Raw genomic sequence first — 17,367 nt, 5'->3', positions numbered from 1 at the left:
CTGAGGAATCTGACACATTAGGTACTACACAGTTTTGTTAAATACAAACAAAAACAACAGTTTATTCTGAAAGGTTTTTTCTCTATAATAAGTCAGAGAAGATTCCCAGACAAATTCAAGAATTCAGCTTCCTAAACCATCCACTGTGTTTTAAAGAGAAGTAACAGCATAGAGGAAAAATGTCTTACCTCTTGAATTAAATATAAAATTCACAGGATTATCCTCTAGAAGTAGAAACTAGAAAAAGAGACTTTATATCACAGGAAGAGTTGCTAGTTCTTTCTCAACAAAGCATGATCTTTAACATTATAAATTATAAAATGTGTATAGTAACACTGACACACTGGGTCGGAAAATATAAAATGACTTCAACTTGTAATTTTTCTCCCTAAAATATGGTTACTTCATTATCTCTCAATGCCAGTTTCTGTGTGTGCACAAACACACACACACACACACACACACACACACACACATGCACAAACACCAAGGTACTTACTGAGCTGTAGAGATAGCCTTCACCATTCATGGCCACATAGAGGCTGGCCTTCACCCCTTGGATGGCCACCACACGCAGGCCCACAGGGATTAGATTGAAGAGGGCTAGAAGGCAAAAAGAGAGGAAAAGATAAATGACCTTTTGAATTTATCATCTTGCTTCTTAAAATGACTCTTTTGAGGATTAAAACCTATGAGCTGATATTAGTTGGTGGGGGAGAGTTCAAAGAATGAGGAGAACTGACTTCTTGTTTCTGCAGCATGACTAATTATTAACACTCTGTGACTTTAGGTAAATCACATAAACTCGTCTGTAAAAAAGGGATTAGATTAGAAGGACTCCAAGCACCCCTCATGGATCTGAGAGTCCAGGATCTCCACTCTACAAAATGAACATACGTTCAAGTAGTATAAGATGATTTTTCCTAACAAACGAATAATTTGAACCAAAAAATTCTTAACAGAAGAAAACACATTTCAAATCATAATTGAAAATAAAATGTGATCTTCATAACATATGCCAGAGCTTCTTTTCCCTGTGGTCCTGAACACTGTCTTCTTAAACACACAAGATGAAAGCAAAAACCACTGGCTTATACTTAAAATGAAGTCGCTCAGTCGTGTCCGACTCTTTGCGACCCCGTGGGCTGTAGCCTACCAGGTTCCTCCATCCATGGGATTCTCCAAGCAAGAATACTGGAGTGGGTTGCCATTTCCTTCTCCAGGGGATCTTCCCGATCCAGGGATTGAACCCGGGTCTCCCGCATTGCAGGCAAACGCTTTAACCTCTCAGCCAACAGGGAAGCCCCCTGGCTTATACTTAACTAAGCTAGAAACAGGAAAACAGTTCTCTTTATTTTTAACCCACTCCAGTGTTCTTGCCTGGGGAATCCCAGGGATGGGGGAGCCTGGTGGGCTGCCGTCTATGGGGTCACACAGAGTCGGACACGACTGAAGTGACTTAGCAGCAGCAGCAGCAGTAGATAGATGCATCAATGATTGCTAGAAAGCTTAAGCTCTGATGGACATATTGTATATCAAATATATACATATATGTCCATATTTATGCACAAAACCATTAAAAATCAACTTCATAAATTTAATTAAATATCCTACGATAAAATGAGAATATGTTTGTAGTCTTTCAATATTTGTGTTGTCCACTACTGAAAATATTCAACAGTCTCCTTGTCTACTTGGAGAAGGCACATAAATATCAGAAAGAAAATAAATAAGATAATCTAATTCCTTCAAAAGTGTACTTCTATAAATTATATATCCCTATACAGCACTATTTTAGTTAACACTGATAAATACAAAATGAGCGGAAGCATAAAACATTATCTCTATCCTGAAAGAATTCATATTACCTAAAGTTGGAAAGCAACCATATAGCTAGGCAGTATAGATAACATGAATATGAATGAAATATTTATAACAACTAAATATTTATAACATAAGAGAATATCCCTGTAGTTCACTTTAACATCCTGCCTTAGTTAGAAGTTCTTATCTATCTTTTCTACTGATAAAATTCCCATCAGTTCTGGTCTCAGTCTTGAATATAATAAAAATACATATGTATATTTTCTGGGGTTCTCTCAACATGGAATAGTAAGCCAAACATACACACACACACACAAGACACAGACACACACACACACAAGACACAGACATGTACACAGTATTTGGCTTTTAGTCAAATGTTCAACTGATAGTTCCAAAGGATCAAGCCGAAGACCACAAGTTTAATATAGCAGTATTCAATTCCTAGATATTGGACCAGTCTCTTTGCCTCTGAATCTTTTTTCTGATCTGTCATGAAAGCTGAGACTAAATCTTAGCAGATGCTTAACAATTAATTGTTACCACAATTTGAATCTGTACTTGTTTTTGTTCCTCCCATGTTCTTACAATTGTCCTTGTGTTACTGAAATGGGAAGTAGTATAAGACCTTAAAGTCTAGTTGGGGAGAGAAAGCTAAGGCATATGGAATAATCTGATACAGTGTATAATGTATTTCTATAATTAAATGTAATATATGCATTCTATATATATATATTCTCTATGTACAGAAGTTCAGGGAAATGGAAGATCTGTGATCTGAAGTGTTCAAGAAATGTCTCACACAGAAGAGGAGACCCAAGTTGACACTTAAAGAAGGGACAGAAGTTGAGTAGGCGAAGATCAGAAACATTATAGTAGGGCAGGAAGTGAGTTTCTGTAGGGTGGTGCATGTGTCTAGGAAGGGACTAGCAGATTGAAGGATCCGATTCATACTGGGGAGGAATGGGCAAGAACACCATGGAGATAAAGTAGGGAGAAAACACCTGAGAGTCTGTCACTCCCATCTTAGAGATCTAGATTTTATCAAATGGGCAACAAGAAGTGTGGTGTATAAACATTAAAGCAGCAACACAGATTACAAAAAAGTGGGAGAGATTCATAGACAGAGTAGTTTCTAAACTCAACACTCAGAAGCTGTGTGCCTTGGAACCATTTGTTTACTCTCTGCTTTAGTTTTCCTGTCTGTAAAATGGGCATAACAACCCTTAATATGTAGAATTGACAGAAGAATCAAATACACTATCACATCCTTGACATATACAGAGATGTGTTCTCTCTATTAAAGAGCTATTTGTCATTGACATATGATTCTTCTGCTTGTCAAATAAGGTAACCATAAGGTCTGATATAAATTGACATATCACCTCACCTGTATCTACTGAGCTTATATTCAGAAGATCGCGTACCACTTTTAAAATAATACTTTATTTTTGTGCAACACAATTTTCAAAGTGTTGATGAATTCATCATTGTATTTGACCCTCACCCATCAACATCATGAAGAATTTAAGACAGAATGATTAGCCTAATTTTTAGAAGAGCAAACAGGTTCAGAGAGGTAATCCTGGTGGAAATGCAACTGAACAAAGGTTTTTTGGCTCTCTAATGTGGCTATCTGCCCCAAATATCCTATTTCCTCCTCCTCCTCTTTTAAGTTTAATTTCACCTAATATCCATTCTCATCTTCTCAAAAATAATAGAAAATTTTGCTAACTTTCCATACATAGCCTGTGTCTAACTGTGGCAATGGATCAGTACTGGCCAGTGAGATGTAGGCAGAAATGTCTTTGTACTCCTGAATATCCGTTTCTTCAAGACAACTGCCCTTTGAGGTTAGGGTTACTGGATTATCTCAGGCCATGAAAACAAGGGCTGCCCCCTGAGAGGGTGATGACAAGTGAACTGTAAAGAGTTGGGCCCCTGAGGACTTTGTGGAGCAATGGCACCAGTCCAGCTTTCAATTACCTAGGTCTGGCTTTTATGTGAGAAAAATACGTCCTTGTTACTTTAGTCTGTGCAACCTACTTTAGTTACTTTAGTCTGAGCCAAATCTACTTCTAACCGATAGACATTGGGAACAAACGTAGAGTCAACACATGAGGTATGAACTACATTTACACACTGTAAATAAATGCAACCACTGGAAAACAACAAGGTCAATGATGATACTTATGAAAAAGAGTAATGAAATCCAAAATTGTGCATAAATGTCTTTCTAAAGTAAAGATTTCCCAGGACAATTGCAAAGAACATTGGTTCATTTAGCTAAAAAAAGATTTTAAAAAAGCAACTATAAAGCTTTTCCTATCTGAGAAGAGTGAGAAAACTTCTAAAGCAAGACAGAGACAAAAACAAGAAACTTGTGTGAAAGTTTTATATGAACCATAAGGTGATAATGGCTTTTAGATGGTACGCTTTGGGAGATTTAGCAAGTTCATTAAAAACAAAATCAGTAAACAATCTGGTATGAGAGTTTTCAGTGGTAAAAGCTAAAAGCTATTCTCTTTGGAAGGGTCTGCATCTGCCTCTTAAAATCTTGAAGAATGGCAAATGACTTCTTCTGATCTATTATGTATCTTCCACAGAACTCTGGCTCCAGCCCTTTGTTACTTAGTGACAATCCCTCCTATATCTCCGGTCTTCCTTTCCATTCTCAAAGAGCAACTGGGTCACACCATTCTTCCAAGTCCCTTTCCTCTACTCACGCCAGTTCCCTGCTGTCAGTTCCCTGCTTGATTCCTCAAGTGACTATTCATCATCTACAGGACAGATCCAAAGCCTTTAGTCTGACCCTCAATGCCCTTTACCACCTGACTGTAAACCACACGTCCAGTTTATCACCTGCAACTTGTTCCATTCATCATAAGCAGTTTCACAGAGCTTTCTGCCATGTCCTAAGTTTCCCCTTGATCTTAATTAAACTAGATTGGATTCATGGTTCTTTTGCCCTCTCTTTTTGGAAGATAGGTTTTTGGAAACCCTATCTTCCCTATTTAACTGGACCGTAAGTCTTATCCAAACCCTTGAGAGATAAGTTTCCTTTTCCATAATTATTTATTTCATGGCATATCTCTGCAATGGTTTTTGGAACACAGTAATAGAGTTATTTGCTTACACATCTGTCTCCTTCTTTAAGGACACTTGAGGGTAAGTTTATGCAATGTTTACCCTAGTTCTATGTACTTACCTTATTTTCAGTAAATATTATTAATTTTAAGAGTCATGAAAAGACATTATTTCTAGGAATGTATAAAGAAAAGCTGCTTTTTAAGATGAAAAGGAAATTAAAAACTTAAAACATCTCAGCTCAATATTCAAGATTATTTATATATAACCTGTATTTCTGCTCTACTGCACTACTCATTCTAATATATCTATTTACTGCTTCTAGTAATTTGATCTTCTTCCTCCTTTCTTTTAACTTCATGTTTTTACTTACTTCACTGCCTGTGCTTGCAATGTCATTCACCCAATATCTTCATATGGAAACCCATGCCAGGCTTGAAATGATACACCAAATACCAAGTGCTTTTTCTCACTTCTCAGCTCCCCTAATCCTAGATCTCGACTATATTTACCACAATTTTTATTTTCTTTAAAAATATCTTTTTTCCCAACCACAACTAGTTTATAAGCTCTCCAAAATAAGCATCATATCTAGATCACACTTGTACAATATGGAGAAACAGAGAGCTGGAGAGGAAGAAAGAGAGAGACACATAGAAAGAGAGAGAGACAGAGGTTAAGAGAGAGAATAAGCAGGATGGTACACATTCTGCTTATATTCGGGATATCAGTAAACATTCAGTCAATAAAGACTACAATTATAAGCCACATAAGAGTCCAAGCATCTAATATGACATTCAAGCATCTTCTCAACCCTGCTCTTTTCAAAATGAGTATTTCATTCTAAATCTTACATAAATCTGACTCATATTTTGAAAAAAGAAGTCATAGAGTTGGTGATCATGAGATCCATAACAAGCTCAATCACTGAACCACACAGGAAAAGGTAAGGAAAAGAGGTGATAAAGGGAAACAATAGTTTATTCAACACGGTGTTAGGAAAATTAGACAACCACATCCAAAAGAATGAAATTGGACCCTTATTTCATATCATACTCAAAAGTCAACTCAAAATGTATTATAGATCTATACATAAACCTGAAACTGCAAAATTCACAGAGGAAAAGCTTCTTGACATTGATCTTGGAAGTGGTTTCTTGGATATGACACCAGGAGCACAGGCAACATAAACAAAAATAAACAAGATTACATCAAAGGTAAACCTTCTGCACAACAAAGGAAACAATCAACAGAATGAAAAGGCAATCTAAAGTATGGAAGAAAATATCTATAAACCATAATCTGGTAAGGAGTTAATATTCTAAATATATAAGTACAACCCAATAGCAAAAATAATAATAATAATACAAATAATCCAATTAAAAAGGGCCAAAAGACTTAAGCAGACATTTCTCCAAAGATGAAATACAAATGATGAGTACATGATAAACACTCAACATCACTAATCATCAGGGAAATGCAAATCAAAACTACAATGAGGTATCACTTCATACCTGTTAGAATGACTAGTATTTAAAAAGAAAAAAAAGATAACAGAAGTTAGCAAGGATGCCGATAAACTAGAAACTTCAGGCACTGTTGTTAGGAATGTAAAGTGTTAGTTGGCTCAGTCATGTTCAACTCTTTGTGACCCCATGGACTGTAGCCCACCAGGCTCCTCTGTCCATGGATTTCCCAGGCAAGAACACTGTAGTGGGTTGCCATTTCCTCCTCCAGGGGATCTTCCCAACACAGGGATTGAACCTGTGACTCCTGCATTGCAGGCAGATTCTTCACTGTTTGAGTCACCAGGGAAGTATACATATGTCCAAACTCACCAAATTGGATACATTAGACATTTAGGTATTTGGGGTATGTCTATTATACTTCAATAAGGTTTTTTTTAATGTAATGAAGGAAATGATGGATGAACTGCAGTAATACACCCAGTTCTCTATCCTTCCCTATATCTATGTGCTTTGCCATATAAATTTGCAATCCTCTGAAAGGATATTTTGCCCTACCCCTTGATACGGGGCTGAGCCCTGTGAACTTGTTTTGGCCAATAGCATGTTAGCCAATGCAAGCAAACTCTTGAAAAAGAGCTCAAGTTGGCTTGTTTATGCACTTCCTCTCTGCTGTGGCATTGAAAAGAACATGCAGACTAACCCACTGGTCCCAGAAAAGGATGTAAGACATCTAGAGAACAACAAAGTGGTCTCACTTATGTATCCAAGGCCATTCTAGTTTAACAGAATGATAGATAGCCAACCCCTACACATGTAAGCCAGACAAGATCAGTACAGCTGCTTAGTCGACCACCCCAGACACATGAAGACATAAATGCTTGCTGATACATGAAAATGGGGCTATGTGATTGTTGGGTACATAGCACCACTGTAGTAACATATAAAATGAATAGCAAGCTATTTACTGGAGGACCTGGATAGTGGATTTGAAATGTTCAAAATCTTATAACAACAAAAAAAATTTTCAAATTTGGTAACAATCTTTAATAGGTATTTAAATGAGCAATTATGAGCTATGAAGCTAAGTAAACTTTAACAAATTAAAAAAAAATAAAATACCATTGTTGATTACTGAATTATTTTTCTACAGATAATCTATTATAAAAACTGTTAACATGAAAATATATTCAAAGATTAAAAAAAATAACAGAAATGTATAGACCTGAATGGGCTTCTATGGTGGCTCAGACAGAAAAGAATTTGCCTGCAATGCAAGAGACTCAGATTTGATCCCTGGGTGAGGAAGATCCCCTGGAGAAGGGTATGGCAACCCACTCCAGTATTCTTGCCTGGAAAATCCCATGGACAGAGGAGCCTAGTGGGCTGCATGGCATCACAAAGAGTCAGATACAACTGAGTGACTAACGAACATTTTCACTTTTCACTATAGATCTGTATACATCAAATAATTAAAATATTTTATTACTTCCTTGGATTTTATAATTTTGTGATAGGTTTCACCTCTTTAAAATTTAATCTTTTATTGATTTATTTTCTCACTCTACTCATTTTTGTACCTAAATTACATTTCACTATGTTATATTTTTTTTTTCAAACGTTATACCCCAAATTATATAAGCTTTAGGACCTATAAAACTTAAGTCAGTCTCAGATTGAAATTTAAGTGTAACTAATGAGAAAGGAATAACTGAAAAGATTTTATTCCTTGAATACCTACTTTTTTTCAGGCATCATGCTAGTATATTGATATGCAAAATGTCATTTCAAAAATAAACTAAACTGACTACTTGGCTTTATTTCAGGATTTAAAAAGTCCTCATTTGAGTGGGATGTGAGTACAAAATAACAATAAAAAAATGAAGGGAATGAAAAGTGCCACACAAAATTTGGAGTAAGATTCTATGGCCTTAGTTACCAAAACTCTCATACAACTTCTTGTAAATATCTCTAATCAAAAGTCACTTATTCTTTTCATTAATGTTTATTGAGCACGTAGGATAGGTCACAGGGCATGCTTAGGCTAGGAAAACAATGACATACATATCCAACAGATGTGGTCCCTGAGGAATACACATTCATCTGTAAATCTCTCTGACACTCCCCCTATTCTGTGGGTAAGCTGAAGGCACAGGAAACTGTTATTATTATCCTCATTGCCTAGCAACGACATTTTAGAAGCATCTTGGTCTTAGAAGCCACTATTCAATATTTGCCAAATAAATGAATGAATCAGCAGTGGTTTCTCTTTAAGCTTGCTTATTCACAGCTTTTCTAGGTCATATTTCCATAATCAAGCATGTAAGAAAAAATGAAATATAATACTTACCACACATGGAGTGTATTCAGATGTTGACTCTAAAGGGAAAGACAGAAAACCTGCATGGTAACAGAGTTTGAGAGGTAGGAGCATAGGATGCATAGGGCCGATATGTGTGTGGGGGGTGATGCAGGTTTTGTAGAAAATGAAGAGGAAGGGAAGAATCTGGGGAATCTGTTACAAATAAGATACTGGACACCATGTAAGATTATATTGGACTGGGGAAAAAGTACTTTTTAAGAAATGCTATATTATTTTTTTTTAAGATTTTGGAACAACTTTGTTGGCTAGGTCCTTTTTTTTTTTTACTTTAAAAAAATTTATTGAAGTATAGTTGACATACAGTATTATGTAAGTTATATGCAAACAACAGAGTGATTCATAATTTTTAAAGGTTATATTCCATTTATAGTTACTACAGAATATTGGCTATGTTCCTTGTGTTGTGCAGTAAGTCCTTATAGCTGGCTTATTTTATACTTAATAGTTTATACTTCTTAATCCCCTACTACTATCTTGCCCCTCCACTCTTCTAGCTCCCCACTGGTAACCACTAGTTTGTTCTCTATATCTGTGAGTGTATTTGTTTTTGTTGTTGTTGTTGTTATATTCACTTTTTTCATTTTTTAGATTCTATATATAAGAAATATCATACAGTATTTGTCTGTCTACTATGTGATATAAAAGTGTTATGTGCTTATTCAATTTAACTTCCACCTATTATCTACACAAGTTATCTCAGTGACAAAATGGTGACAAGCTGAAACATACTGGAAAACACTTCACGTGACAAAGAATACACAAAGAAGAAAGGAAGAGGAAGAGAAATAGGAAAGGAGAGAGGGAAACCAAAGTTCATTACAAATTCTTTGCAACAGATAAATCCAGTGTCCTTCCAAGTAACTTCTAAGGACAGGCTCTTATTGCTTGGAAAAATGAACAGATTTAAAAGAGTATATTTGTATTTTGAAATACTGGGTTGAATTTGCAAAGATGCAGAGAAAAAGATGCATTTTCTGATTCACTAAAAGCCCAAGTAAATTTATAGTAGAAGATACTGAGATAGAACAAAGATATATGAGTGTACAAAAATAATCTGTGTACTCAATATCAAATTGTCTTAAAAATTCAATACCATTTCCCACACTTATGCTCTCAATAAGGATGTTTTGTTAGAATGTAAGTAATATCATATCTGACAAAATCTTAACCTAAAATTAAGTTGGTATCAGGTTATTTTTCCCTCTAATTTCACAGTCTGTTACAATAACACTTGCAATTATAATATTTGTGATAATTTTTGTAGGTCACTTGATTGGTTTTGTTAGTCATGATATTAATATATATGTCTGGTATTTATCATTTAACTAGATAGTACCACTGAGTAAATGAACATGAATTTCAGCAAATTCTGAGAGATAATGGAGGACAGAGGATCCTGGTGTGCTATAGTCCTGCTGCTGCTGCTGCTAAGTCGCTTCAGTTGTGTCCGACTCTGTGCGACCCCACAGACGGCAGCCCACCAGGCTCCACCATCCCTGGGATTCTCCAGGCAAGAACACTGGAGTGGGTTGCCATTTCCTTCTCCAATGCAGGAAAGTGAAAAGTGAAAGGGAAGTCGCTCAGTCGTGTCCGACTCTTAGCGACCCCATGGACTGCAGCCCACCAGGCTCCTCTGTCCATGAAGTTGCAAAGAGTCGGACATGACTTAGCAACTGAACAACAAAGGTCAATTTTGCCCCTTCCCCTTTTCAATAGAAAAATGCTATTATTGAATAGTCGGCAAGCTAGGAGATATTATGAGCTCTTAAATCCTCCAACACAAAAGCAGTTATATAAAGTACAATGGAGTATTCACTCAGACAAATGAATTATTCTCTTATCCTAATTTCATGGCATTCCATACAGAGCACTTATCACATTGCTTAATCATATTTATGTCTTTGCCTGAGCCTCACGGCAAACTAGGGATTCTTCAAAAGTATGAAATTATGAGGCTTTTTCATCCAGAGTACACTGCATAGAAGAAGCTGAAATGATTGTGGTCATTGAATTTAACCTCAAAAACAACATTTCTTACAGAAATTAAGGGAAAGATGTAATTGTCCTGACTTCTTTAGTGTTAAGTCAAGAAAACAAGACTGAAATGAAGACTAAACTCCAGAAGATACAGCTCTGGGTCACGAGCCCTATTTCTAACATTTGACAGTTCTCACATTGATTCAAAGGAATAGGAACTCCCTGAAATTTCATATCTGCTCTGAATATTTCACCAATTTACCATGCAGATCAATTAAGATAACAATTTTCACAAAAACTTGTTAAACTATAAAAGCAAAATACAAAGTATTATTGGTATCAGTGGGGGTGGTGTTATTTAACCTCCAAATCTAGAGTTTCACAATGGGGGTGGGATGGTGAATGCCTGGGTTATCACTGCCTCATAATTTAAACTTCTTAAAATAACCAATACAGTATTGTAAAGTAAAAAAAATAAATTAATTAAAAAATAAAATAAAATATTGCAAAAAAAATCATGGGAGGAAAAAATATATTTCATTTTATATGTTTAAGATCCAGTAAGCAAAAATAACTATATTTAAAATAAAACATACAAATAATGTAAAAATCAACGTAATTTCACCTATGTTGATTCAGTACTTTTAATATAATGCCTTACTTTATAAACAACTGATCAATTAATTCAATTGCCTGCTTTATTTTCCCCACTGAATTTACTGACTTATGGAACTGATTAGTTGTGTGGGACTTAGAGGTTTAAATTTTTTCTTCCAAGCATTGCATGCTATGCTGTCACTTCAGTCCTGTCTGCCTCTGTGCAACCCCATGGACTATAGCCAGCCAGGCTCCTCTGTCCATGGGGATTCTCCAGGCCAGAATACTGGAGTGGGTTGCCGTGCCCTCCTCCAGGGGATCTTCCCAACCCAGGGATCAAACTCACATCTCTTATGTCTTCTGCATTGGCAGGCAGGTTCTTTATCACTAGCACCACCTGGGAAGCCCAAGCATTGGCTAAGAGCAAACGCTATGGATTTCCAACTTAGTGAAAATGAACAACATGATGACTCCCTTCTTTGACAACAGCTGGGTGGAAATATTTGCCATAGCTCGGGTAGAAATCCTGCCACTGGCTTTTAATCCTGATATTATCATATAACCTTTCCTGTGTTACTTCAAAGATGTTCAAAAACTTGCATAATTAACAAGTCAATTCAATCTGATTTTTTTTTTCCCTTAAGGTGAAAAATGAAGCATATCACTACTGATAATGAAAGCAAATGTCTGTCATCACTCATCTGCTGTAGCCTATTTGTCTTGTACAGAAGATTTATCTCACATTCCATTTGAAAAATTCAGTGAACAGAACAGGTATCAGTCCATAAGATCAATGGGTAAAAACACCCTCAAAGAAATCTCTGAATATTTTGAAGGCTTTAGATTTGTATCTTCCACAAATCTGCCATCAAACACTATGTTGCCAAAATTGACACCATGGTCTGTTAGGTTTGTTCATGAATTCATCACCTGTATTCTAGGCACTACAGTAGTGTAAAAGACAGGCAGGATACCTGTCATGATGATAATGAAAGTCTAAAACAGAAAAAAAAAAATTCTACACGTGTACTCTTCCTCCATCTTTACATATGAGGGCACTGAATTTAGCTCAAAAATATGGTTTTGCCAAGGTCATGAAGTCAGCCAAGGAAGAGCTACAGTGTGTGCTTAGCTGCTATGGGCTGTAAGGCTACATAATACTGTTTCTCTTAAGAAATAGAAAAGAAATTCTAGTAGATGGTTGGGTGGCATCAATGACTCTATGGACATGAGTTTGAAAAACTCCAGGAAATAGTGAAGGACAGGGAAGCCTGGCGTGCTGCACTGCTGCTGCTGCTGCTAAGTCACTTCAGTTGTGTCCGACTCTGTGCGACCCCATAGATGGCAGCCCACCAGGCTCCCCCGTCCCTGGGATTCTCCAGGCAAGAACACTGGAGCGGGTTGCCATTTCCTTCTCCAATGCATGAAAGTGAAAAGTGAAGGTGAAGTCGTTCAGCTGTGTCTGACTCTTCACGACCCCATGGACTGCAGCCTACCAGGCTCCTCCATCCATGGGGTTCTTCAGGCAAGAGTACTGGAGTGGGTTGCCATTGCCTTCTCCATGCTGCACTGCATGTGGTCTCAAAGAATAGGACACGACTGAGTGACTGAATAACAATGTAACTACAACCTAAATAGCTATAAAGAAAGTGAGGGGAAAAATGAAATTATAATAAATAAATTTATAAGCCTCAAGATAATTTTTTCAGCCAAACAGAAATGTCCCACCCAGAAAATATAAAACCTGGAGTTCTTAGTTAAAATTACACACAGGCAATACAAGTTAACTTGCTTAAGATGGTTTAGATATGTTCAACCAAAGCTTTACATTTCATTATCATTAATTACCAAAACAAGAAAGCACTTTTGAAAATTTATGCACATAATATTGATGAGTAATTATATTTAAAGAGTGGAAACTCAGTGAAAAAGCCACAAAGGAAACATTCACAACTCCACTTAATTTTTTTTTTACATTTACACTCAAATGTTCTATGTACTGATCTCAATGAATATATATGTAATGCATGTACAGTTGTCCTAAAAATATTAAGTGGATCTAGAGAAATAAATGCAGTAAGAAATTTTTAGAAATGTAGGAGAAAAATGTAAATAATAAGAAGATTCTGTCATTAACTTAAAATGTCTCTTTTAGTCCCTCATCACTAGAATCCCACTGCATTTCAGTCTATTGCAATGCTCAGGAACTTTCACTGGTCCCCCACATCATAAAATATAAGCTCTAAACTCCCTTATGTGTCAGTTAAGGCACTGTAAAATATGGTGCCTTTGACACTTCCTCACAATTTCTTCGCTTCATCCAAATTAGTTGTTGTTCGGTCGCTAACTCGTGTCTGACTCTGCAACGCCATGAACTGCAGTATGCCACACTCCTCTGTCCTCCACCAACTCGCTGTGTTTGCTCAAATTCATGCCCAGTGAGTTAGTGATGCTATCTAACCATCTCATCCTCTGCTGCCCCCTTCTCCTTTTCCCTTCAATCTTTCCCAGCATCAGGGTCTTTTTCAATGAGTCAGCTCTCGTCAGTTCATTTCTCTCCAAAGTGGCAATCTCCACTAGGTGATTCTGTGCTTCCTTATCTGAAATACAGTTCTCCTAATTTTAGCTTGAATATTTTGGTCCCATTCTTCAAGATTCAGTTTCAAATCTGCTTTCTTTGAGCACGGTGGCTTTGGGGAATGACTGCCATCTTTGGGCTTCCCTAGTGGCTCAGACAGTAGAGTTTGCCTGCAGTGAGGAAGACCTGGGTTCAATCCTTGGGTCAGGAAGATCGCCCAGTGAAGGAAATGGCAACCCACTCCAGTATTCTTGCCTGGAAAATTCCATAGATGGAGGAGCTTAGCAGGATACAGTCCATGGGGTCGCAAAGAGTCGGACATGACTGAACAACTTCATGTCACCCATCTCTGGAATCTGGTAATTGTTCTAAATCACTTGGCAGCATTGGTGCTACCTTGCAATTTTAAATTTTGTTTTACATACAAGTTCAACCTCCTCTAATATCCTTGGAGCAGATATTACACTGCAGTCACCTTTATAATCCAGCAACTAGAAGCCAGTTGGCCCTCAATTTGTTGGAGTTAATGAATGAAAATGAAGCAGGTACCTGGCAGGCATACATGACACTCTAGTCATTTTGCTGTGGTTGCCTGAAGCTGCATCTTAAGAAGCTGTTTCAATCTCGGCCACAATAAATGTTTTGAGAACTTATTGATATCTGTTGCAGAAGACCCAGGAGGACCTATTTATTGGTCAATCTCCATCTTGAGGGCCTCCTTTTACAATAAAATATCATGGAAGACTCCATAAAAGGACAGTGATGATTTGCACTGTACTTAAAAAAAATCTCATTTTTTAACTGTCTCAATGATTTTTGCTGCATTATTACAACCTTCTGAGGAGTTGTTGTTTTAATTCTGATGCCCTACACCCATGGCAACTAAATTAAAATCTTCAGTTGGAATTTTCAGGGTTAAAACTAGGTATCAATATTTTTTAAACTCTCCAGATGATTCCAATGTGCAGCACTGTTAAAAAGCAATTTCATATTCAATAGATCTGAAGTGGTTCTAACAAGCTCCCCGGTGATGCTCAGTTCAGTTCAGTCATTCATTTGTGTCCGACTCTTTGCAACCCCATGGACTGCAGCCCACCAGGTTTTCCTATTCATCATCAACTCCCAGAGTTGCCAAACTTATGTCCATTGACTCGGTGATGCCATCCAACCATCTCATCCTCTGTTGTTCCCTTCTCCTCTCGCCTTCAATCTTTGCCAACATCAGGATCTTTTCCAATGAGTCAGTTAGCATCAGGTGGCCAAAGTATTGGAGCTTCAGCATCAGCCATTCAAATGAATATTCAGGACTGATTTCCTTTGGGATTGACTGGTTTGATCTCCCTCCTGTCCAAGGGACTCTCAAGAGTCTTCTCCAACACCACATTTCAAAAACATAAGTTCTTTGGCGCTCAGGTTTCTTTATTGTCCAACCCTTACATCCACATATTTCTACTGAAAAAATCATGGCTTTGACAAGATGGACCTTTGTTGGCAAACTAATGGCTCTGTTTTTTAATATGCTACCTAGGTTTGTCATAGCTTTTCTTCCAAGGAGCAAGCATCTTTTAATTTCATGGCTGCAGTCACCATCTGCAGGGATCTGACAAAACATGGTCCACGGGAGAAGGGAATGGCAACACACTTCAGTATTCTTGCCCTGAGAACACCACCAACAGTATGAAAAGGCAAAAAGATATGACACTGAAAAATGAACTCCCCAGGTTGGTAGGTCCCCAATATGCTACTGGAGGAAAGTGGAGAAATAGCTCCAAAAAGACTGAAAAGGCTGAGCCAAAGTAAAAACATGCCCAGCTGTGGATTGACTGGTGATGGAAGTAAAGTCCATTGCTGTAAAGAACAATGTTGCATAGGAACCTGGAGTGTTAGGTCCATGAATCAAGGCAAATTGGAAGTGGTCAAACAGGAGATGGCCAAGGGTGAACAGCAATAATTTAGGAGTCAGTGAACTAAAATGGACTGGAATGGGCAAAATTAATTCAGATGACCATTACATCTACTGTGGGCAAGAATCTCTTAGAAGAAATGGAGTAGCCCTGATAGTCAATAAGAGTCTGAACTGCAGTATTTGGGTGCAATATCAAAAACGACAGAATGATCTCTGTTCGTTTGCAAGGCAAACAATTCAATATCACAATAATCCAAGTCTAGGCCCCAAACAAATGCCAAAGTAATGCCAAAGAAGCTGAAGTTGAATGGTTCTATGAAGACTTACAAGACCTTCTAGAACTAACACCAAAGAAAGATGTCCTTTTCATCACAGGGGACTGGAATGCAAAAGTAGGAAGTCAAGAGATACTGGATTAACAAGAAAGTTTGGCCTTGGAGTACAAAATGAAAAGGGCAAAGGCTAACAGAGTTTTGCCAAGAGAAAGCACTGGTCATAGCAAACACCCTCTTCCAACAACACAAGAGACTACTCTACACATGGACATCACCAGATGGTCAGTACTGAAATCAGGTGATGCTCCTGTATACCAAATCTTACCAGCCCGTAGATCAAAGGTAGGTGTGGGTAGTAGTGGGCAGGTGTGGGCATCTCCCATAGCTTATTGGAAAGGCAGAATCTCAGACTCCATCTAAGACCTGCTTAATCAAAATTTTCAGTTTAACAAGATCACCAGATGATCATTCTGTACTTGCCATTTGAGAAGTACTGTTCTACAGGGTGCTTCTGAGAGTTGGTTTTGTGAACATGTTAGAAGAAATACAAACACTCTGGCCCTTCCATCAGACACACATTCTGGATGAAGGCCTCCAAATCAGTAGTTTAACAAGCCCTCTAGGTGATTCTAATGTGGACTAAAGTATAAAACGTAATTTTCTGGAAGAAATCAGTTTCTACACTTGACTGCACTTGTGTGTGATTTTAAAGGAATACTGATGCCTAGGTCCATCCTAGAAGATCCTGATTTTAGTGATTTGGGCTTGTAAAATGTATCCAGATGATTCAAATGTGCAAAAAATTTGGAGCCATTGTTCTAGAAGACTTGGAGATAAGGGGCGTGGTGGTGAATTGTCTTCCTTTGCATCTTAATAGGACTTTCCCTGATCAGATTATCAGAAGAATCCAAAAACTGAGAACAAATATGTAATTAGACTCATTCTACCTCCACATCCCCTAGGGAAATTTCAAGTAGCCTGGGGTTTGTTGTTCAGTTGCTAAGTCGTGTCCCACTCTTTTGCAATCCCACTGACTGTGGCCCACCAGGCTCCTCTGTTCATGGGATTTCCCAGATGAAAATACTGGAGTGGGTTGCCATTTCCTTCTCCAGGGGATCTTCCCGACCCAGGGATCAAACCTGCGTCTCCTGCACTGGCAGGCAGGTTCTTTACTACTGAGCCACCATCCTATCTAAATTAGACTTTGAACAAATAACCCCAAAGATGGGAAGGCTAGGTCCAGGACCTAGATGAGACTGAATTATAGATGAGGT

The 17,367-nt window shown here is 37.6% G+C and overlaps 1 protein-coding gene across 1 annotated transcript in view; it reads right to left on the bottom strand.

The window, feature by feature from the left end:
* Window positions 1-17,367, bottom strand: part of FGF12 (fibroblast growth factor 12) — a 289,098-nt gene that overhangs the window by 194,418 nt on the left and 77,313 nt on the right. The window contains exon 3 of the mRNA XM_068973583.1: window positions 500-603. Within this exon, the coding sequence (XP_068829684.1) occupies window positions 500-603 (104 nt within the window). The remainder of the gene's footprint in view (window positions 1-499; window positions 604-17,367) is intronic.

The sequence above is a fragment of the Capricornis sumatraensis genome, chromosome 1 (genome assembly GCF_032405125.1).
Source record: "Capricornis sumatraensis isolate serow.1 chromosome 1, serow.2, whole genome shotgun sequence".
Lineage (NCBI taxonomy): Eukaryota > Metazoa > Chordata > Mammalia > Artiodactyla > Bovidae > Capricornis > Capricornis sumatraensis.
Note: the sequence above shows the minus strand (reverse complement) of the source record. Positions and strands in the feature narration are given on the sequence as shown.